At 39.1% G+C, this 25,344-nt stretch overlaps 1 protein-coding gene across 2 annotated transcripts in view; it reads right to left on the bottom strand.

Moving 5' to 3' along the window:
• Positions 1–25,344, bottom strand: part of ZNF704 (zinc finger protein 704) — a 249,524-nt gene that overhangs the window by 174,443 nt on the left and 49,737 nt on the right. For both annotated transcript variants that reach the window (XM_057532049.1, XM_057532048.1), the window contains exon 2: positions 5,318–5,559. In XM_057532049.1, the coding sequence (XP_057388032.1) occupies positions 5,318–5,538 (221 nt within the window). In that variant the 5' untranslated portion in view covers positions 5,539–5,559. The remainder of the gene's footprint in view (positions 1–5,317; positions 5,560–25,344) is intronic.

Here is a 25,344-nt window from a genome sequence, read left to right as displayed (position 1 = left end):
ATTTCAAAAGGCAGAACAAGGTTGGCATACTCATACTACCTACTATCAAGACTTACTATCACTACAGCAATCAAGAGGGACCTAGAGTCTGTCATACAGAGTGAAGTAAGTCAGAAAGAGAAAAACAAATACCATATGCTAACACATATATATATATATATGGAATCTAAAAAAAAAATGGTTCTGGTGAACCTAGGGGCAGGACAGGAATAAAGACACAGACATAGAGAATGGACTTGAGGACATGGGGAGGGGGAAGGGTAAGCTGGGATGAAGTGAGAGAGTAACATTGACATATATACGCTACCAAATGTAAAATAGATAGCTAGTGGGAAGCAGCTGCAGAGCACAGGGAGATCAGCTCGGTGCTTTGTGACCACCTAGAGGGGTGGGATAAGGAGGGTGTGAGGGAGATGCAAGAGGGAGGGGATATGGGGATATATGTATGCCTATAGCTGATTCACTTTGTTGTACGGCTGAAACTAACACAACATTGTAAAGCAATTATACTCCAATAAAGATGTTTTAAAAAAAGAGACTGTAGTACTGGCATAAAGATAAACACACAGATACAGAACAGAAGAGAGTCCAGAACTAGACACGCACATATATGGTCAGTTGATTTTGAAAAAGATGTCAAGGTAATGCAATGGGGAAAGGATAATCTGTCCAACAATTGTAACAATTGAATATCCACATGGGAAAATAAAAAGAAACCTCAATCCTTACCTATAACCAGGCAGAGTTAAAATGAGTAGAAAATTTCTCCTCCAAAAGTGGCTCTCCTGAGTCCTTTATGTTTTATTTTCTGGTACTTGCAGGCTTTACCAACATGCCTAGTTTACCCATCAGGACAGGTCAAACACTGAAATGAACATTACTTGGACTTTGAAAGAATTTGGTGTTACCAACGGTATTCAATCAGGCCAATTCACAGAAGTCTCGTGCTACTGCAATAGCTTGGCACACATCCAAAGAATTGAACAATTCCTTCCAACTAGTTCTATGCCCTACATCCCTGGAAAAATCTGTAAATTCCCTACTCTGGATTTCAAATCTTTCTTTCTTTTCCCCAAATTTCCACCACTAAACTGGGCATGATTCATTGATTATCTGGGCCCAGGCTCATCATCTTTTTCCAATCAGGCTAAAATACTGTCTTGGCTAATGGACCACTGAGCTCTGCCCACAGGAAATCTCTGACTGGCCTTTGTCTTTACTGACCTTGGCCTCCTATTCATTTCTTGGGCCAAACTACAGTATTGGATTTTCATTCTGGCTCAACTCTTCAAACCCCCGTCTCTTTGTATTCTTGTCCTTATCCTCTTAAAGCTCATTTTCCTAACTCACCATAGAGATCACTAAAGCTAGTATTTTCCCTGAAGATTAAAAAATACTTAAGATAACATGTTTATAATTAGTAACTCCTCATTTTCAATTCACAGTCTCTTTCGGAGGGAGCTGTTATCTTTTATAACCAGACATTACTAAATGAATAAGTGATGAAACCTTCAGAGAGAGGGATCAGTCATTTAAAGACTGCTGTCCCCACTGTTAGCACTGACACGCCTCGTACAGGTCACCGCACGCCCCACCAAATTATTCCTCCTCCATAATCTTTAAAGTTGGGAAGAATTTTTTTTCTGTCCATGATAGATCTTTAGGCCCAAAGACGAACACTGCTCATTCACACGCTCTCTTACATACTCTTGTGTTCCTCCTATTTAGTTTTCTCCACTGAAGAACCTGGAATAATTCAAGGGATATTTTGAGGACCTCACCTTACAATGCATCCACCCCTCTGCACCACCCGCCACCCCCCACCCCGGAAACAAAAAAAGAAAAAAACACTGTTTCTTCCTGAAATCAATCAAGCAGCATCCCATGGGTAAGTGGACTCTCTTGCATTAATATAACTCATGTAATTAATATAATGCAGGAGTCCCGGTGGCCTTGAGAGGCAGTCTCGGACACTTCCGTCCAGCCTTCCCTCACCCCTCTCCCTCACTGGGCTCAGACCTGCACCTGAGTCTGACTCGCACCTCCTGCCTTCCCTGCCTCCACCCACCCCAGGTGTTTATCCTAATAAAACACTTGCACGTTCAATCCTATCTTGGCATTTGCTTCTCGGATGACCCAGCCTGACACATCTGGATTAATAACTTACTTAAATTTATGTTTTCCTGAAACTAGCAGCTCTTAAGTGGGTCCTCAGAAAACGGGTAAAGAAACAGGGATTTTGTAATGCAGATCTCAGATACAGAGTTCCTCCTCTGTTCCATTTATCCCCATCTTGAAAAAGATACTAATAAAAGGAAATTAGGCTTTTAAATAGTTGTGTCACACTAACAACTTTCCTAATATTAAGAGATTCTCCATTACATACAAATTCACCCAGCTCTAATGAGAAGGGAGCAAGTTAGGAACTGTTATTTGATATTAACCACTTAGGTGTCTGTCTCTCTGATAGTAAGGTCCTGGAGGGTTAGCACCCTGCCTCATTCACTTTTTTACTGAGTACTGAGTTCATAGCAGGTACTCAATAAATGTCTATTGAATGGAGATGAAATCAGTGATGCTTAATTGCAGTGAGGTACAGCGATTAAAGAGGGGGTGGTTCTCAGAACTTTCTAGGGATATGAAAAAACATATAAAATATACCCATTGTTTTCATTACACAAACCATAGAAAAAAACTTCATATTTCATCTTACAAACCACAGAAAGTGAAGTTCAACAAAAATCCTGTTAGCTACAGTGGCAATAAGCAAAATATAAAGTGAGAAAGATTATAGAGAACTGATTTTAAACCAATGAGGAACTCTGCACCAGTCATACTCTATTCACCTAAAATCGTTATCCTGCCCTTCTAAGAGCTGGCCAATACATAATGTCTGGATTTAGAAGAGTAAGTTGCAATAACCATGTGGCTAGATATAGCGATATAGGATATATATATGGGGTATATATAATACACATGTGTCATATATGATATACTATATAAGATATAGATATATAGGTTTACTCATACCAATATTCCCGTATACCTGTAGACTTACTCAAGCCTCATTATTTACGTACTGCCAACAGATATAACTATTTCTTCTAAAAAAAACAAAAAGAAAAATCCTGTATCTTTCTACATGTCAGGTAAAGGAGTTCCTTTAAAACAAAGTATTGATCTATTTAGATGATAGTGGAAAGTTTATATTTACAAAATAACTTGATAACAGTAAAAGAAAATAGAACAGAAAGAGGGGAGAGTTAGATGAACTCCACAATTTCTGATTCCTTCATCATCACTTTAAAAAAGAGTAATTTATTTCACCAACTGTTGGCATATTTGTGATAATTAAATTCTTACTACAGCAATGAAAATAAGTGTATTAGTGGAGCTCTCAAACAATGAAGCTTTAACTAGTCTTTCCCATAATAGATTAACACATCTAAACTATACCTTGTCATTGGGGAATTTTTGCTGCACATCAATTGATTTAAAACCCAATTAATTTCCCAATATTGTTTAAAGAACTCCATAATAACACTGGCATGACTTTTAAGTGCACTCAGTGAATTTGAGAGGGAAGAAAGAATATTCTACACAACAGAGCCAGAAAAGGCAGAAAACATTTTTCTTCTTCTTCTCTTCATTATTTTCCCCAGAAACTACTGCAAGTGGGTAAAAATTAAAGAATAAAGATATACCTAAAACAATCGATGACAATTTAAAATTATGAATTCCAGGTCTTTCAACATATAAAATGGTCTAATGAAAATTTTATGTAGAGTAAGTTCTACAGAATTGCAAGTTGGCCCTAAACTATGTAACACTGGGAAGTCTAATTCTTGCCCTACAGGCTTAGGAAAAAAATAAAACCATAGCTGTTCACATTTCAAATTACATGTCATTTTACCTATGAGTCAACCAACTTACAGATATGAATTGAGGTGCCTACCAGGTTCAGGGCATGATAAGACATATCATAATGAACCCCCAGTTAAAGGAACTAATCCTAAAGAATTCAGCATGTACTTTATATGAGAAAATGAGAAAAGCAAATAATTCCAAGTAGTTAAACAGAGGTAATGAATATATGAAAAGTTTCAATTAAAAGTTAAGGAAAATAAAGAGGCCTATAATTTTATTAAGTTTGACAAATTTGGTAGAAGAATAGAAAAATATATATTTTTCTAGAGAATATACTTTTTATTTCATATAAAAAGAAATGAAATTCTAATTACAAAAAGTGAATCGGTAGAAAAGGAACATTTATTCCTTTTCCAAAGATACTATTTTCCTAGTTAGCTATCAGAAGCCACTCAAACAAATGCAGAACTTCTCAACCAATTGCTTATAAAGTTTCATTATAGATGGTTTTTGGTAACAAAATATATTTCACATATTAAAAATAAGCAAGCTTTCATGCTACAGCATTTCCTTTCTTTTCTTCATTCAACAAATATTTATTGAGCCCTTAATATACAATTCAACATGGTTCTACTACTAGGGATACAGCATTGAACAAGATGGACTAAAATCACAGCCGACATGGAACTTACTTTCTAGGTGAGATAAATGACAGGCAAGAAAATAAGTAAAAGGTCTAGCATGTATATTCTACTACTATTCCACTGTCATTCTGCCATAATATTGTCCTTTGGTTCAGTGCTGCTGGATGTGGTTTAAATAGAATTACAATGTAATAAAAGCCTTTTAATATTTCAGATAAACCCTCTTGGCCCAGTTCTAAGCTAGATCTGTCTTAAAAGGATTACCATGATATAAACCTGGGATCACCAAACTTTTTCTGTAATGAGTCACATATAAATATTTTAGGCTTTGCAGGCCATCTATGATCTATATCCCATATTCTATACTTTTTTTTCCCTTTAAAAATGTAAAACTATTCTTACCTGGCAGGCCAAACAAAAGCAGGCCAGGGGCTGAATCTGCCCTACAGCCATAGCTCTCCAACACCTGACCAAAAGATATGAGTATCCTTGCTTTTAAGTGGCTATGCTCAGTCATACATTTCATGTTTCTTTTTTTTTTATATTTATTCTTTTACTCTCTGTTGTTCATTTGCCAAAATCTAATAAAACATTCTTTTCTAGAGCCACAGTAGTTCCAACTACTACAGCCTCAGAGTCAGTTCTGAAGAGCATGGCCACCTGCTCTATTTCACACAAGCAACAGAAAAATGCTCTTGGCAGAAAAACCTTCCTAAGTCTATACTTTAGAGAGATACGGCAGAGACTATGTATGCTGTCCACTGACTTCCTGGAACAGACACATATAAGGTCTAACGGTCCCTTACCTTGCTGGAGGAACATCAATATTGGAAGAAACAACTTTTCGTTTTTGTTCAAGGAGACAGATGGAGCGAGTGTTTTCTTTTTCATGGTCAAGGACTCGGTTGACTTTTTTGGTGTCTGCTGTTTTCACATCCTCCTCCATGGCCAAGGGGAACAAGTGTTGATGAGACAGTTTTTTACTAGAGTCACGTTTTAAGTCCTCTGGTTGAAATGTGAAGGCCATTTCCCGCTTAATGCTCCCCACCTGTGAAATGAAATGCAAAAATTCTTAGTCACCCAAAATATCAGCTTTGCATGACTATGTGCAGATGGCCATGACGAGAGACCACAGACTCTGCTGTCCCTGTTCATCTTGAAGATTTTATAGTTTAAATGGGAAACAAGTCACACAGAAATAAAACAACTGACATTACAAAGTAATGTACAATTGATGCACCACCTGTCATAATGCAAACAAGAAGCATCGCAAGCACAAGAAAAGCCTTTCAGAGGTGCAAAAACTTCGAAGGCTTGAAAGCATGAGACTTAAAAAAATCTAAAAATTTAAAACATTATTGTTTTCTCTTCTACAACTGAGAAAACTCAATGAAGTAAATAAATTCTTAAATATTTCATGCTGATTATGTTTAATAGAAGAGAGCTATACATATAAAATCAAGCCTTATATCTTTGACTATGAATACTGATCTTAACCACACTCTTTATCTAATGAAGAATTGTTTTTTATCCTTTATTTATAGCAGTTAAGATCTCAATGAAATCCTTCATTAGTATGACAATTAAAAAGTCATATTAATTTTTCTTATGATTTTTTACTAAATGCAATGGTGATTAAAGTTTAAGACAAATATGAATTTAAACCTCAAGGAATTAAAACTGGTTATTTCAGATTTTAGGACTGTGATGACTGAAAAAGGAGACTAAAGTTAAAAAAGAAAAAGGATTTTGTAATGTGATTGGCACTGTAAATGAGGTCTGGAGTGAACTTGTTAAAGTCCTAAGTATACAAAGAAGAACCAGACTATCTGGCAACCCAGAGCCTCACTAATCAGTGGAGTATTTTTCAAAATATGCGCATCTATAAGACATTTCACAGGTCCAGAGACAATCTCTCCCTTTCATGAAGTCAGTGTACATACTCAGTAAATCTCCACTCGCCCACTTACATAGAGGATATGCTTAGTTGTTTCTTTTTAATTTTAGTTAGGAGGAAAAACACAAAGCATTTGATCAAATAGATTTAGAATAATAGGAGCTAAAGCCATAAACATACAGCATCTTCAGAATAAAATGAGAATATGTGGGCCCAGTAACAGCAGAGACTGGCAAAGTATGGTATTAATGACTAGAAATTCTCAGACTAAAGGAAAACTCTGAAGTATATGTGTGTTGGGAGTCACAGGACCTGCTCACATATGTATTCTTCCCGAGCCCAGGGATGACTTGTACCTCAGGATTGCCTTGGCTGGAATGTATCTTTCACATGAACACAGAGCCCTAAACTGAGCTCCCTGCTCTCCTTGGCCTGCATTTGTCAGGAAAAAGAGAATATCTTCCATGGTGCTCCTGCCAGACCAAGCCCCAGCTCCTCAGGACAATGGTCAGCCACCTGGGTCTACTTGCAACTCATTAAAAAGTTACCATATTTCTTAGAATGCATTAGTTAATGAAGCAAAGTAAGAGTCCAAGAAAAATGAGTGCTTTTAAGAGCTAACTGTTTTAATGGCATCGATACTCAATAGAAAGGAATAAGAAAATATTTCACACTTCTAAAATGCAATAAATTTTCAATAAAAACATAGTTTGGAAAACTAATGTAATTATCAATTTTAAAAATATCCATCACTAATCACTTTCAGTGCAACTTCTTCTGCCTGGAGGTGGAAGAGAGAGGGAGGCATTTTTTCCACCTCTAGAGCAGCTCATTCCCAGCGATGTTACAACAGGAATATGCCAAACGCCAGGCATGAAAGATGAAAACAAAGGCCTGGTTTTGATGATTATAAATAGTTTCTCCCTAAGTGTCAAGTGTTACAGTAATTAAATATTTAAGTAGTCATTAGTATTAAGTTGTAGCAATAATTGACATCCATACCTCCCTTGGGGTCAACTGGACTGGTTAAATGAATTCAATCCAAAGAGAGGAGGGTTGAGGGAGAACATTACAGAAAGTTTAGCTTTTAGCTCCAAAAATTTAGGAAAAAAAGCCAGCATCTAAAGCAAATTAATACAAAGTAGAATAAACTTCCTATAGAAATGATATTATAATTGTATGTCATGCTCTTAGCTGAGACTTCATAATAAAATAAATTATGGTAATATTCAACAATGTAAGCTATAAATCTTCCATAATACATTCTAAACATAAAATTAATCTCTCAATAATAATCAGGAAATTTTAGCAATGTAATGAATTTCAAAGACTATTTAGCTCAGACTCCTTTTTAAAAGTGGAATTAAAATGAGTTAGAAACGATCAAAGAAGAGAAAAAAGTGTAGGGGTGAGCAAGAGACTTTAGATACTTTGAGTCATAGGTTCCACTGTTTGTAAGGCTGGTGGAAGGAGTGGGTGACAGGTGTAGATGTTCATTATATCACTATGCTTTAAATTTATATGTATATTACACATTCTTTTTTTTAAATTTTATTTTATTTATTTATTTTTGGCTGCGTTGGGTCTTCGTTGCTGCACACAGGCTTTCTCTAGTTGCGGCGAGCGGGGGCTACTCTTCGTTGTGGTGCGCGGGCTTCTCATGGCGGTGGCTTCTCTTGTTGCGGAGTATGGGCTCTAGGTGTGTGGGCCTCAGCAGTTGCAGCACGCGGGCTCAGTAGTTATGGCACTGGGGCCCTAGAGCGCAGGCTCAGTAGTTGTGGCGCATGGGCTTAGGTGCTCCATGGCATGTGGGATCTTCCCGGACCAGGGAATCGAACCCATGTCCCCTGCATTGGCAGGCGGATTCTTAACCACTGTGCCACCAGGGAAGTCCCTACAGTTTCTTTCTAATGTTCTTTTATTCATATCAGATATTATATTTAAAAATATTTTTTAAAAGGAGAGTACACAGGAGAGAAGAGAATGGAGCAAGTATATGAAGTCAAATCTTGAGACATGGGCTCAGAAATGGCCCAGAGAAATAGGGTGGTGGCTGGGTCGGATGCTGGACAAGGGAGAATGCTCTAAGATGGGAGGTAATAGACCACATTTGAATGCTGAGGCAGGATGGAAAGGAAGGGATGAGTGAGGGTTTGGAGGAACAGTAAATGGGGGCAGGGCCAACATGCAGCCATTGCACCTCCAGCAGATCAGCCGAGGAAAGCAGCAAAAGGAAGATATAAACCCCAATTAAATCTGAACCCCTATTAGATTAGGAGAAGAAAGCAGCTAAAGGAAGATATGAGCCCATTTATATGAGATTTCCAGAAAAGGCAAATCTATAAAGACAGAAAGCAGATCGGTGATTGCCTGGGGCTGGGGTTGAGAGCAGGAACTGATTGCAAACGGGCACCGGAGAACTTTTTGCCATGATGGAAATGTTCTGGAACTAGACTGTAGTGATTTGTACAATGCTACAAATTTATCAAAAATCCCTGAACTGTATTCTTACAATGGGATGAATATTATGGCATGTAAATTATACCTCGATAGTACTGTTGATTTAAAAAAAAAAAAAAAAAGGAAAGGAGGAAACAACCAAACCAGGAGTAACTGGTGTAGAAAGTATATTCCCCAAGAACCCCCTAGACCAGAAATTGGGAAACGGTGCCGCAAAGAGGCAGCCACGAGGTGCTTGACGACGCAGGCTGCTGCAAGTAGCTGTGCTGTTACACCCTGTGCACAAGAAAGATCAGCTAAAATCCAGTCCCCACTCAAGCCAGGTCCCCAGGCCTCTTCACCCACGGAAGAGGGACATTTTTCTAATTCACCCACCCGGAGAAGAACTTTTTGTACTTCATCTGCCCAGAGAGGGCACTCTTATTCATTTTTTCCCCCAATTTGCACAACGCCCTGGTGACAAAAGGAAACCCTTCTGGTGATCTGCAGGGCCTGGGCCGAGTTAGCTTCCTTCCTTGAAGTTGATGGCAATTAATGATGTGACTCACATGAGCTGATATTTTTGTTAAAAGAAGAGTCGGGGAAATCTGAGAAATCTCTCTGTGAAACAGCTCGAGGGGAGGCAAGAGGTTCAACAATAGAAGACAACCAGAGAAAACAAACAAAGGCCCCAAATCTAGAAGCCCTAGGTGGCAAATAATGAAGAAAAACAGCAAAACTCTTAACCAGGAATTTCGAGGAGAAAATACAAGGCAGAGGTTTAGGAAGAATCTTAGTCTAGATTTTTTTAAAAAGTGTCTCCTGCATGAGGAAGGGTTAATCTGACTGTATCCCACAGTGACGAGACTGTAAATTGGAAGGCAGTAGTATCTCATTCTGGTTGTCAAATTTCAAGATGGACTGACAAATCACAACAAACACAACAGGGTGATGAGGATGACAAAGGATCTTATTGGGAGAAATCTGGGAATATTTCATCTAAAAAACAGAAGGTTTAAGGCCCCCATAGCTTCTCTTAAATACGTGTTAGAGCCCTCCTGAAGAGGAATTTGAGTTCCGTGTTCCTCCGGAACCAGGATCAATGGTGCCCACTGCTGCTTCTGGCTGACCGCATTCTGACCTTACGGTTTACTCTCTCTTCCTCTTTTCTTCTCACTCTTCCACCACATTGTGAATGAAACATTTTGTATCTATAAGAAAGATTTACTACATTTTACTTGACTGTGATTTCATGGACTCATAATCTGTTAAGCAGGTGGAATCTCAGAGACCACCTAGTCTCACATAAACATTTTATTTTTCATTATTCCTATAGAATCTGAATGTACTTTTCATTTTTTCAAATGTTCATTTATTACAAAATGTATGCTTGTTGTTAAAATTTCAGTAAAAATGTGTATAAAATAAAATGCGGACAGCTTTCTATTCTTCCCCACCCTCCTCCCAACCCCGCTCAGTCAGGTCTAACCCCTAGAAAGAATAGCTTTTAACAATTTACTGAAAAACTTCAACTTACTTAAAAGGCATTAAATACCTATCTGTGTATATATACTGTTTGGAGTGTCTAAACATGCATGTGCTTATACTGCATGTATTGCTCTGTAATACACAATAAATCATGGGCATCTTTTCACGTTAGTTGTAGATGTACTATATTTAAAATTTTTGAAAACTATAACATTTCACAAGATCATATTTTTTAACCCATCCCTTCCTCACAGACATTGAGGTACTTCTCAATTTTTCATCGTTAAACATAGTGCCACAAGGAATATCCTTGTTGTATGTATGCATGTACCTTTATACTTGTGCAAGCATTTTTGTAGGAAAATGTGGAGGTTAGAATTGCTGACTCAACCAACCAAAATTTTCTTTCTGGGGGAACAAACTATGGAACACCCATACAATGGACTTAACCATGAAGTCACTAAAAAGAAGGGCATCAGAATAAATCCATGATCTATAAAGACGCACACATTTGCTCATGATCTACTAAGAGAAACAGGTAAGTTGCAGACTAGTATGTTAGGCATGATTTCACTGCTTTTCAAAAACAAAGTAGTTTGCTAAAAAGCTACACACCTTCTGGGCCAAGAAGGTTCTTCTACTTCTTTTCTTGTCTAATTAGATACACACATACAGACACACACACAACTTCCAAGTGGTGAGATTATGGGGGACTTTATTACTTTTTTAAGGTTTTCAAATTTTAAAACTTAATACAAAGATAATTTTTTAGAGGTTCACAAAAAGTAGGAGGAATAATGCTCTGTGCTGGTCAACATATGAGGGAACTGGCACTCTCAACACCTGTTGGTAGGGATATACATGTTGAAGGAGGACAGCGTGGCAAAAGGCAGCGAATTTAATGGTGCACCCCTCTGATTTAGCAATTCTACATCTAAGGGAAAAAAATTACCTAGAAAAGCACACAAGAATATTTAGCACAGAATTTCTTATAGTATTAAAAAATGCAAATTCCCTAAACATCCATCAATAAATTTGGGGTTAAATATGAACAAATAAAATGTATAGTTAAAAACAAAGATATATTTCTTTATTTATTGAAATGGGAAGACATTTAATACATTAATTGAAAAAAGGAAATCCAAATGAGTTTATGCAATATAATCTCGGGGAGGAGGGATGTATATATACAAAGAGAAAAACAATTCTGAAAGGACATTCCAAAATGTTAAGAATGGTTTTCCTTGGAAGCAGAATTATAGTCCAATTTTGCTTTTTATCCTGTTTGTAATTTTTATAATGTTCATGTATAGTTTGGTATTTTAAAATTTATAAAGTTATTCTGTTCTTAAAAAAAATACACATCATTTTTATATAATTAAGTTTCTCAAGAATCTGGCATTTCTATAACTAATACCTTTTTCTTCTACTAGCTTTCAGTTACTAGTATATATGCATATACTAAAGGGGAAAAATGAATTACTTAAAATGATCCATCCAATTGCACTATTACTTTCCTTGATTACCAGCACCTCTCAGCTATACTGTACTACAAGCACTACCATTGAATTCCTTCTTCCTACCCAACACAGAATCCCTTCAATAGCACATCACAGACACACGCTTTATCCAGTGTAATTTCTTGCAAGGGGACAAAGCTTCAGTTAACTGACAAATAAAACTCAAAATTTTTATTCCAACAAACAGCTTTTGTTTTCCTAGATGAAGATAAACAGCCTAACTATAAATATGATAAACTTGGGAAAATTGCAATTTTTTAAACAAGAAGTTAACAGTATATTTCAATTGTGAATTTCTCTAAATGGTGTCCTTTGTAAACTGGACTGAAGCTCGTCAGCTTTTCTCAATACAAAAACATCTGGTTTCCATAGGAGGATTCTAACAGCACATCAGAAAATAGAATGGCTTCTAGCATCAGTCCACTTGCTTGATCAATCCTTCCTTCTGTCTACTCTCAAGTGCATTCCAGGCTACCTTAATCCCAATACCCTCCCCATGAATATACGGTAAGAAGATGCCAAAATGCATGTGTCAACACTCACTCTTGGAAACTGTCCTCACTTACTCATCTCAACCCAATAAGATTTGAGGAATTGGCTCTGGAGATTAACTGGATTTCCAGGAATAATCTGCAAAAAGTCAACCCATTTGCCTTCTGGGGCTTTCTGAATAGTAAGAAAGTAGTATAGAAATTTTGGAAAAGGGAGTGAAATTCAGGCCACAGCAAAAACCACTCTCGGCGAGCGAGCCACGGGAGGCAAGTGAATGGTCCCTTTGGCCAAGCAACGCTGTAAGACTCTTCCATTCACCAGGCAACCACACAGTCCCAGCTGACAAACTATAAGAGAATTTTCCCTATTTCAGATTGTCTTTCCCCACCTTAGGATTTATTTTTTAAACTTGCTTTCAAAACACATAAATATACATATTTAGTAACAGATGACAATGACACATCAACTACAGTGTGGAGCATGTAATCAGACTCCCAGAGTTTAAAACATGCTACAAAAGAAGCAAAGGTTATATTAATAATAGGAACAATTGATTTTTAAGTTAATTTAAAATATTACTACTAAGGGTCATGCTCAAAGAAAGACCAGACTCTTGAGACGACTGACAAAGACTGTGTCCAAAAATAGTCAACAGAACTTTACTCATAACTTCAAAGTAAATGCTTCAAATTTCATGCTACGTACACAGAAAAATAAGTTGGATGGCAAATCTATCCAGTCCTAATGAATGGCTGTAGTAGAAACACTTTAAAAATAATTGCTTCCAATTGCTAGCTCCTTGATTATATTATTCCCTTAGCCCTCTGAAAACAGTGAAGTGGTTTTTGACTGCTTCACCCTCAAGTTTATTATTTCTCTATACCAAGACAGAGTAACTAGCTGATGAAAACCAGCCTGGTTTGCTGGTGTGACGGTGGGGCGAGAAGTAAAACCCAGCACGACAGTGCTGAGACCCTCACTGTGATGGCAGCCACACAGCTACACTACCGCAGCGATCAGTGTTGTCAACGCCGGGTTTACTACAGCAAGTTTCACCTCTAGTATCTTGACAGTTTAATATTCAGCAAAGCATGACTTGGTTTGCCTAATGGCAGATTAGTCAGCCACCCATTTAGGAAAGTTATTGCAAAAATTTTTGGTGGAAGACTACTTGGCTGAAGTTTCAAGCCTTCTATTAACATGATGCAAGTGAGAACAAACGACGTGAGTATTTTAAAAAATCCTTTCTAAAGTCCTGAATGGAAATACCTATTTCTATAAAGTCCGATATTAAATTCAAGCCTGGCTAAAGTCACCTGTGTATTTTTTCCAACCAAATGTAAGGAGAGAGAGGAAAGATCAATATGGGTCTACCTCACTGGATTTAACTTTAGTATAGAGAATTTTGAACTTAATACAGTAATTAGGTATTCCATTTATTTTATATAAGTCAGAGTTTAATTCAACCAATCACACCCAGTCAGGTGAAAACCCTGTGGCCTTTACCTTCAGAATATATCCAGAATCTAGTCACTTCTTATCACCTCCACAGTTACCATCTTGCTCAAGCCACCATTATCTCTTGCCTGAATTTGTACAACAGTCTCCTCCCTGGCTCCCTGGCTCCTTCCTTGCCATGCCTTTCCCACCCCCCAGTTCCTTCTGAATGACAGCAGCCACCTTGTCCCTTCCCAACCAGAGTCAGATCATGCCCCTCCTCAGCTCAGCACCCTCCAGTGGCTCCCCATTTGACAAAGAATAAAAGCCAAGGTCCTCGCAGTGGCCTCCAAGGCCCCATTTGGTTTGGCCCCCCCAATCCTTCTTTTCACCTTCTCCTACTTCCTGCCTCCCCTCTTACCTCTCCCTCGACCCTTGCTGGCCTTGACCAGGCCAGGCACACCCCTGCCTCAGGCCTTCTCACTGGCTGCCCCATCTCCCAGGACTGTTCTTCCTTCGGTATCAATACATCCACACTGCTGGCTTCCTCACCCTTCCAGCCTTTGTTCAAACATCTCTTTCTCAGTGAAGCCAACTCCTACCCTCCTATTTAAATGGCAGTGCTCATCTCCCACTCCTCATCTCCTATATTCTATTCTACTGTTGTTCTACAGCGCTTATAACAAACTGTATAATTTATTATTTATCATGTTTATTGTCCAGGCTGCATTGCCAGACTCTTGCTCTACGAGGGTAGTTTTATTTTGTGTACTGATGTTTCCAGTACCTAGAAGAGTATCTGAAACAGAGTGTGCCCTCAATAAGCATTTAGGGAGTAAATAAATGAAAGAATTTTTAGGTGATTATATGTGCTACAGGGTAGCACCTACTAATAAAATCTAAGGAGGATGGATGCCAAGTTCCTGGACCTGCAAAGAGTGGGGTCATATTCAATAGAAATTTCCTAAGCTACCAAGAAGGAAATAGTGAATTGTGCTATAATTTGGAGAAGAGGTGAAAAATAATTACAGGATGGATACTATATTAATCCTTTCCTTATCAAGTGTTCAATTTTATTTCATGGAGGATTTTATCTCCAGGAATGCGATCTTTATTGTATAATAAAATCTATAAAGAAAATAGGGTTTGTTTTACTTTTAAATTAAGGGACTCTGAACTTTCCTTCTACAAATATCACCCAGTTAATCCAGGACAAACCTGTAGAGGGATAAGGCAGAGGAAGACTTGTCCATACCAATTGTTGTGACTGCCACATAGAGCCCACGATTGCCACTGCCCACCGCCACTGCCAGGAGGAGCCGGGGCCCCTGGGCACAAAACAGGCCGTCACTGTCCCTGACCTTTCCTCATTGTAGCTTCGCCCCAGGGGAATCTCACAGTCTCCTCTCACTGGAACCTTCCTCTGCCCATCACACGAAACAGAGAGCTACTCTGGAGACTGTATACTTCACAGAGCCTCTTCCATGGCCGCCTACTGGAGCCCATCCCCATCTCCCTGAAGTCTCCTCTCCTCCCCTACTGAGGGTCTCTGAGCAACCTTGTCCCCACCTGGCCTCAATCCTAGGCACAAACACACACAGCAAAAAAGAGGAGATTCTTAGCAATTCAAGCAATGTGTTTGAGTTCATTTTCTTCATGTGTTATATGGTTGTTTGCCAGTGACCTGGGAATCAAACCAGACTTTAAAACATGATTTTTCTGACCAAACCACACATTTCCCAGAAGTGGTTAGAACAGAACTTTTTGGTAAGTTGGAGAATGTAGTTCTGATACGTATAAATCAAAGGGCAAATCAGTTCTCAAAAAGGACAATGCACAATTTCTCTGGGCACAAACAGGACCAAGAAAATCCTTTCTTTCAAGAGCCTAATCGGAGAGACCAGAAACTGATGTCAATTAGTGCTGGTGGCTCGGAGTGACAGCATGGGTGACCAGGCCAGGCCACGGGCATGTGAGAAAGTAGAGGAAACCAGGAAAGAGTGAGGAACACTCTGGAGAGAAATAGGAACAGAGGGCAGGCAGGTCCTCAGACAGACCAGGCATCTGAGAGCTGCCTCATCCCCCCACCCGCCAAGCCCTCGTCCACCCTGAGCGCACTGGCTGTAGGTCGCCTCTGTGCCTGGACACCTGCATCTCCCTCCTCCTCATCAGAATCTCCGCCCCCCCACCTCACCCCACCTTTCTTTTTTTGCAAAACCTGAGCTGGTTTCAATTTCCTGCAACAAAAAGAGCTGGACTAACTAACCCAATGCCTTGAATTCCTTTGGCAATAAGAACTATAAATGCAGCTTTTCCAATTCATCAGTGGTTGCCACAGGCTAACACGACTCCTTTAATTTTCAGAGCGGATTAAGAAGCAGTTTTTAAGTAAAAAAGAATTGTCAGTTGCTAAGTGTTCTTCCTTAAATGTACATTTTATTTAAATACAATTTGTCATTCCTGTGAGCAGTAAACAGCAGGTGAAATTAAAAACTAAAGTTGAACGCTAATGAATTCACATTTTAGCTTGCATGTGGCTCTTAATTCACAGACAGCCAATTACTTCTACTAGCTGCACAGATGACTAAATAAAATCTGCTAATAAATGCAGCTAGAGTGTATTCAAGAAATTAAACAGTACATATTAGAATAAATTTGTAAATCTTCTTATCATAAATTTAATTCTTTAGAATAAAGGTCCAACAGGTATATGAGAGAGTAGATGGGAACATGAGAGAGAAATACGTTCCACTTCAACACAATCCTTCATGAGAAGGTAGATGGCTCAACGGAAGAACTGGGCTAACCCATGACAATGAGCGTTAGGAAGACCTTAAGATAGAAAGGTGTGCTCGTGGGGTTTCAGTCTGGTCACGATCCTTCCTTCCTGCCTTGCTGGCTGTGGACTTCAGGCTTGCTTAGCCAGCTATAGTAAATATGCAAATGTGTGCCTGCATGTGTGTGTGCATGCATGTATGTACAAATGAAAAAATACAACACACATACACACACCCACACATACCTCCTAGTAGTTCTGCTCCTGCTAGAACCCTGACTGATACAACATAAAACTTGTATAAGGTAGTCATGCTTCCCCTAGCCCTCTCCTCTAGTGGTCCAGATGCTAGCTAGAGGAAGAGAACAAGTTTTCCTCAGTTTTGTATCCCAGACACCTGATGTATGGAATACTTGGCACATTCAAGGTGCTTGGTAAATGTTTGCTTAACTAACGTAATCAAGTGATGATAAGACAGCAATGGGGCCAGCCTATAAGAGCCGAAAGGAAGATTTGTAAAATCAGGAGACAGAAGTGATTCCATACTCACAATACTCTAAAGTATACAGAAGACAATAACAATAGCAAAAGTAGTAGTAGTAATAATAATAATAATGGCCACATTTATTAAACCCTTACTAAGTACAAGACACTGCATTAAAATTTCTTCATATACATTATTTCATTCCAATCCCAAAAAATCCTAAGAGGAAGATCTTATCATCCAAACTTTATAGATAAGAAAACTAAGGCACAGAGAAAGTTACGTAATTGACTCGAGGTCTCACAGGTCTTTGCCCTCATTGCTCTCTCCTCTCTACTGGATACTTCCCATCAGCAATCAAACATTCTCCAATATCCTCTATCTTTAAAAAAAGAACCCACCTTATTTTGACCTCTGATCCTGCTCAACTACTGCACCTCTGCTGTATTCCCTGTTGAAGTCGAGTTATCAATAGAGATGTGTACATGAGCTGTCTTCACTCGCTACCTCCTATCTACTCTTCAGCTTACTGTCATTGATTTCTACTTCCTCCAAAACAAAAAGAAATCATGCTTTTGCTAGAGTCACAGTGAACTATACAGAGTATATCACTAAATTTAATAAATACATACTTTAAAATTTCCATTCTCTCAGTACTAAACACAATTAGCCTCCTGAAGCATCATCTTCTCTTGGCTTTATGATAGCAGGACCAGTGCCAATTCTTATTTGCAGAGCAAGACAACAGACTCTTTAAGAACCCTGGAGAGTCAGGCTGGGATGTTCAACAGGACAACTGCACAGAGCCAGGAGGAAGGTCTGACCACATCACAAGTCTGAACTAGCAGAAGTACCACGCGACAACAGGTACCGAAAGCTAGAACTTCCACAACAGATGCTCCTGCAGCACCAGGGAACTTTGACACTGTGTTTTGCCAGAAGGTCGATTCTGTACGTGGCTTCCCCTCACTGCCTTATTTGTGCCTTGTCACATGCCTCAGGTGGGTGCATTGCTTTGACAGAACCTAAGTCACACAGAATTCTAGCTGCAAGGTATCTGGGAAGTTCCAGCCACAGCAGCACAGAAAAATAATATACAAAGGGGATACAGAGGTGTTGAATGAGCCAGTGTACAGGACTGCCATGCCACCACACATTTCCGGATTTCTTTCTTTTTTTTCTTTGCAGCCTCCTCTATCTGCTACCCCCAACACATATTTTTAATCTATGTACTTTTCTCTATTTTTATTGCCACCATCATTTTCTTTTTTTGGACTACTACAATAACTTCTGGTCTAACCTACCCACTTCTACTCTTAACTCCTCAGAATGTTATTGAGAGAATAAAATAAGAAAGAAGATTTCATAACTTTAACATACCATATAACAATTAATGCTAATAAACTAGTGTTCTTAGTTATAGCTATTACACTTTTAAAAACATCATTTAAGTAGGCAACTACCTATGTGATACAACTTGAAGGTGTCATAAAGATCCCTGGTTGAGATATACATTCCAATGGCTGAGAATGCCAGAAACATTATCAATAGGGTTAAATCATAGGGTTAATTATATCATTAACCCAGCATCCTTGGTTAAACTACAACTAAACCAGGAAAAGGAGTCTATGTTTGCTGTGAAATCATGTACAACTGAAATCAAATCCCAGTCCTGCCACTTGCTAGGTAGTTGATCTGGGGAAAGTTTATTAACCTGTCTGCACTTCAAGGTCTGGTCCTCATCTATAACACAGGGATGATAGGCTGGTAGAAAGGATCAAAGGGAAATATCTAGTAAAGTGACTGATGCATGGTAAATAGGCATCATTTCGCTCTGGCAATACCTTACTGAGAATTAGTTTGTGAGAGTAGTTAATATCCAGTGTGCTGGTAAGTGAAAGACAAAGTACTGTAGCAATCTGACACAGGTGCAGTGCATCGAAGGGAACGCAAACATACAAGAACAGGAGGTTCCGGTGGGGGAGATGGGGCTCTGCTCAGAGAGAGCAGTTTGGGTCACCAGGGGCAGCTAGAGGTAGGTAAGGCTTCTGGGAGCCTTGAGTGGGAAACGGGTCATAAGAAAAATAGAAATAGCAAACAACCCCAGGAAGAGATAACGAAACCCATCTCTCTCGTCATCTCTTAAGTTTTTGCCTGGAGTGAGCCCAATGGCGTGCCATCAGTGTCTCTGACCACGGTCCAAATCATCCCACTTCCTGAACTCTACCCTCACTCAGGAATGCACAGGAAATAGAATCCACAGTGGAAGACGGGCAGGAAGAAGGAAGAGGAGGTGTTCAGTGATGGCGCATCAGCCCTTGCTTTGCTCTACAGCCCAAGCCTTGTTCTACAACAGCAGCAATCTTCTTCACATCAACAGGATCCTGCACCGGTCTCCCTAACAGAGACAGAGGGCAAGCCTACAAGCTAGAAAACATGCCAAACAGAGGCTTACCTTCTCACCTGCTGACATCTGCTTTCATCTTCAACTCAAGAAATGAGCGAAAAGACAGCTCTACTTTGGCTGTTGCTAAAACGTATCTCGTGTATTAAAACGTCTCTGTGGCTGTTTACTGCTGCGAATCATATGGAAGAAATTATTTTCCGCCATTTTTTAAAAAATATATTTAGCCTATGGATTAATTCAATTTATAGTTTTTTTTTTTAAAAAACCAGGAACTTTGTATTAGTATAAACTTTACTAAGTTAATGAAATAGGAACGTATATTCTAGAATGGTGGCATCTAATTTACTACTTTCAAAGACAGAATTTGTAGAGGGTGGGATTTTGCAAGTAGTTTGACAGGCTTTGTATACTAAAATTCGCCTGATAAACACAACTATGTGGCCCTGACATCCTTAGTAGAAGAAATGAAACTTGGCTGGCAGCCAAATAATACTTATCACAGGACCCTACACAGAGCAAATGATTCATATGTCATATGTTTATGAATGTCAAAGAGCACAGATTCAGGTTTTTAAAAGTCGAACTCTTTTGTTCATATGTTAGCTATTTAAAGGATATTCTATTAAAAAAAAGGTAAAATATGAATAAGCCACAATTTATTCTCTAGCTTCAAAAGGCAAATAAGTTGTTTACAGCCAGAAGCATGTACATTCTTCCCGGAAAACAGCAGACAAGTGATAGACACTATATAAACACCTTCTGTATCTCTGTATAACACACAATTTTAAAGTATATGTTAATACATTAATTCCCAACTAAAACACCTCTTAATTTTCTTATTTAAAGATCATTTTCCTGGAACTCTTTCTAAAAGAGGTTGTATAAAAGATTTTAAAGGAGATAAAAATTCTAAAGCTTGAATATTTATTCCAGCCAACACATAAATCCATTTCCATTTTCCTAGTGATAATAAGAAAGAAAGGTATTTTAGTAGGCCTTTGAAAAGAGTGTTTGCTTGAAAAGTAGGCATTCATTTAACAAATATTTTTACTAGGTACTGTAGGCACAAGAGACAAGAGTGATAAATACATATATACATATATTTAAAAAGTACAAAGGTTGCTATACTCATGGAGCTTGAGATCAGTGGGAAGGAGGGTCAGAAATAAATGAACCACACAAACATAAATAGTATTACAACTGCAACAAATGCTCTGATAGAGAAGTATATGAGCTATGAGCACATGAAAGGTGAAAAATTAGAGAGGTCTGGGAAGGCAACTCTGAGAAAGCATCTTTGTCGGTTTGTGCTGCTATAACAAAAATACCAAAGGCTGGATGGCTTAAACAACAAACATTTATTCTTCACAGTTCTGGAGGTTGACAAGTCCAAGATCAAGTCACTGGAAGGTTTGTTACCTGGTGAGGGCTAGCTTCCTGGTTCATAGACAGCTGTGTTCTCTGTGACAGAGAGAGAGAGAGCGCCGGACTTTATAAGGACATCATTTCCATCATGGGGCTCTACCCCAAGACTTCATCCAAATTGAATACCTCCCAAAGGTCCCATCTCCAAATACCATCACATTGGGTATTAGACTTCAACATATGAATTTGCAGCTGGGGGCAGGGGACACAAACCCTCAGTCCGTAGCAGGAAGCGATGGTTGGACTGAGGTCTGATGAGAGGTGGAGCTACCAGGTGATGGGTGGTTGTGTCAGGAAAGCATGGCGAGCTTAAGAACTTGAAAGAGAGCCAGTAAGGCTGGAGACCAGAGTGAAGCATGGTGTGGAGCATGAGATGAGGACACGGAGAGAGAGGGGGCTAGACCACGTGTTAGGAGCTGAACTGTGTCCCCCCATGCCCCAAATTCATATGTTGAAATCCTCATTCCTAGAACCTCAGAATGTAGCTGTATTTGGAGACAGGGCCTTTAAAGAGGTAATTAACACAAAATGAGGTCTTACAGGTGGGGCCCAATCCCATATGACTGGTGTCCTCCTAAGAAAAGGAGACTGGGACAGAGATAACATGCAGACCAAGGGATGAACATGTGAGGACACAGAGAGAAAGTGGCCATCTTCAAGCCAAGGAGAGACAGAGCTCAGAAGAAACCAAACCTGCCAGAACCTTGATCATGGATTTCGAGCCTCCAGAAGTGTGAGAATATAAATTTCTGTTGCCTAAGTACCAGAGTCTATGGCATTTTGTTATGGCAGCCTTAGCAAGGAATGGTAAAAACTATGGTCTTGATCCTAAGATCATGGAATTCATGGATGGGGTTTGAATTGGGAAGAGGAAGGGTTATAGAGCAGATGTGCCGTTTGCTCTGGCTGCAGTGTCAAGGTGAACTGCAGAGAGGCTACGTGGATGCAAGATATGGTAGGCTGAATAATGGCCCCCAAAGACATCCACATCCTGATCCCAGGAACCTGGGAATGTTACCTTATATGGCAAAAGTAACTCTGCAGATGGGATTAAGGATCTTGCAATACAGTATCCTGAATTACCCAGGTGAGCCCTAAATGTAATCACAAATGTCCTTGTAAGAGGGAGGCAGAGGGAGATTTCACAGTACTCTACTGCGAGAAGCGTATGTAGCGATGGAAGCAGAGAATGGAGTAATATGCTTTGAAAACAGAGGAAGAGCCAACAAAACAAGACACATAGGTGGCCACCAGAAGAAAAGGCAAGGAAACGGATTCACCCCTAGAGCCTCCAGAAGGAACCACCCCTGCCAACACCTTGACTTTACCCAAGTCAGAACCACTATGGACCTCTGACCTCCAAATCAGCAAGAGAATACATCTGTTTTGGTTTAAGCCACTAAACTTGTGGTACAGTAACCTCTTACAATGGCAACAGAACCCTAATACACAGGGAGATCAGCCAGGGGGCTGTAAGCAGCAGCCTAGTGGAGAGATGCTCGGATAGTGATAGCACGGATGGTGAGGAGGAGACTGACTTGAGAAATACTTAGGAAGTAAAATCAACAGGAGTGGATGCCGGGTTTGATTTGGGGGAGAAGTGAAGGAGAGGGAACCAGTGAGAAGCATTTGTGTTCTTTACTTTCCTCCTACAACCTCCAAATACAGGCAGAGCAGTGGATCTACCATCCCACTTCGGGAGTCAGGGATCTGACAAGGCATTTAAAGATCTGAAGGCAGGAAACAAAAGCTGTTTTTCTCATTTTACTTCATCTTGGAGTTTAAATTTTAAAATGTTATCTCCAAGTTAAATATGCTATTAAAATTTTATGTGGAGACGATCAAAACCTTCAGTTTAAAAATTATTTCTGAATGTGAAATATTTCTTGACTTTGATTTCAAGAAAGCCTGGAGCCCCTGAGGTGCTTACCATAAAGATCTACAAACGGAAGTTATAGAGGACCTATATTCTTCTCATCTATTCTATTTGCTTATCATATATTTACGCTCTCCTCAATAAACTTTTAGCCTCTTAAGACCACCAAAACCTAATATACATAGAAGAACACGTATTACTTCATAACATATAGCCCTACAGCACCTATGCCACACCCTTCCTCGCTTTTGTAGTGACCCTGATCCCACTGAGCTCTAGGCAAACACAGCCATCAGTAGGGCCTTCTCGATGCCAAATCTAATGCAGGTCATTTCCTGCACTTGCACTTCAATTTCCTCACACCGGAAGCTGACCCTGCTGATAAGAAGGGTCTTGGCTACACTTAGGAAGTTCAAGCACTTGATGATTAAAAGTGGTGCTGATGTGACTTGTGCTGTTTGCGTCTCTCACACTAATTGCCTAGCTTATATCAGAACAAAAAAGAGCCGGTATACTCCAATACTCTGCATTCCTCTTTTAAGGATAGAAGTACTCCACACATCCAGACACAGACTTCTACAAACATCACCAAGAATTTGGAAGATCTCTCAGCATTGAGAAAGGAACTATCAGTCTTAAAGATTGTGGGCTTTACTGTTAGTAAGATGATAAGAAACTATCCTCAGAATCATGAATTTAGACCTGATTATCAAGTAAGATTTTGAAGCAGAAGAGGCACAACCAAATACCCGCAAAGGAAGAACACACACAAAAAAATCTGCAGAATTTAGCAATTAGGGGCCATTTCACTCAGATGTTAATAACTGAATGACATAAGAGTCTCCACATTAAAACCCCAGTACCTGATATTCCTAAGTCGCCATGTTCATCCTCAGTGGGGAGGGAAGTATGTGCTTTAATTTTAGAAGATTTTTTTTAATTGCTAAAGTAAAATGCCTAAACCCCTAACCTCTGCGACACCAAAAACTGTGTTGCACTATTCATTTATAGTAATACTAAATAAATGAAATAAAGAATGTCTTGTTGATTTCTATATTGCTGGGTTTATGTGTTGGACGTTCAAGCTTTTGAAGGACAGGACAAAGCTACCTTGGATTGTTATCAGGAAACTCTGTTCATGAATCATGCATGACTAAATCAGCCTTTTGTTTTTGCAGATCTGCATCCCTACCAAGGTAATCCAGGGCCATACTGATCTTACTGAGGGACTCATTTCATTGACAACGACTTACATACTCTTCACTGGTGTTTTTTAGCAGGTGCCTGTGAGTGAAACGTACATGTAGTTTCCAGCAGCAACTATTTATTTCCTAAGCAGAAACTTTAAAATATAATTGATATTTATTTTGGAGGGTACAACTAAAAAACATTCCAGACTTACTGAGTAACCCAGATTTTAAAGTAAAGAGACCTAATACACACACACACACACACACACACACACACACACATATTCAAGTCTTAATTCTCCTACTTTGAGGATACTGTTACCAGACCATTTTTAAAGGAATCAAGAGATCTTTGGGGTTTATTGGGGAACTAAATAGATTATCTAAAGCCAAGCAGTATGTCTTCCATGAAAAGCTAACTATAGCACTGTCAAAACTCTCAGAGAAGGAGGCATTTTCTAGGTGGTCTATTGAAGTGGTCCTGTTTTTGGTTAATAAGTTCTTCTTTGGTTGGACTTAACCTGGTTTCCACTCCAGAGAAACTCAACTTGGTTTCCACTCATTCCATCTTCATTGGAGATAAAGAATAATTAGCCAGTGTCCTTTTAGATGTTCAGAGCTAAAAGGACTCCATATCTAGCTCACCAAGATCATAGGATAGAAGATTAACAATGCAAGAAACAATCACATTTCTATATACTTAGAACAAACACATGGAAACTGAAATTTAAAACACAGTTACACTTACAATCACTCAAAATAAAATGAAATACTTAGATATAAATCTAGCAAAAACATATACAGAATAATCTGTTGCCTAAAAATTCAAAAGCACTGCTGAAAGAAATGAAGGAAGACATAAATATATGCAGAGATATATCGAGGCAGTGGATTGGAAGACCCAACATAGTAAAGTTGTCAATATAGATTTATCAAAATCCCAGCAAAGTTTTTTTTTTTTTTTTAATTAATTAATTAATTAATTTATGGCTGCGTTGGGTCTTCGTTGTTGCGTATGGGCTTTCTCTAGTTGTGGCGAGCGGGGGCTACTCTTCATTGTGGTGCACAGGCTTCTCATTGCAGTGGCTTCTCTTGTTGTAGAGCATGCGCTCCAGGCACGCGGACTTCAGTAGTTGTGGCTCACAGGCTCTAGAGCGCAAGCTCAGTAGTTGTGGCGCACGGACTTAGTTACTCCACGGCATGTGGGATCTTCCTGGACCAGGGATTGAATCCGTGTCCCCTGCACTGGCAGGCAGATTTTTTTTTTTTAATTTTATTTATTTTTTTATACAGCAGGTTATTATTAGTTATCCATTTTATACATATTAGTGTATATATGTCAATCCCAATCTCCCAATTCATCACACCACCCACCCCTGCCACTTCCCCCCTTGGTGTCCAT

Source organism: Balaenoptera acutorostrata, chromosome 17 (genome assembly GCF_949987535.1).
Source record: "Balaenoptera acutorostrata chromosome 17, mBalAcu1.1, whole genome shotgun sequence".
Lineage (NCBI taxonomy): Eukaryota > Metazoa > Chordata > Mammalia > Artiodactyla > Balaenopteridae > Balaenoptera > Balaenoptera acutorostrata.
This window is presented reverse-complemented; position numbering and strand designations above follow the sequence as displayed.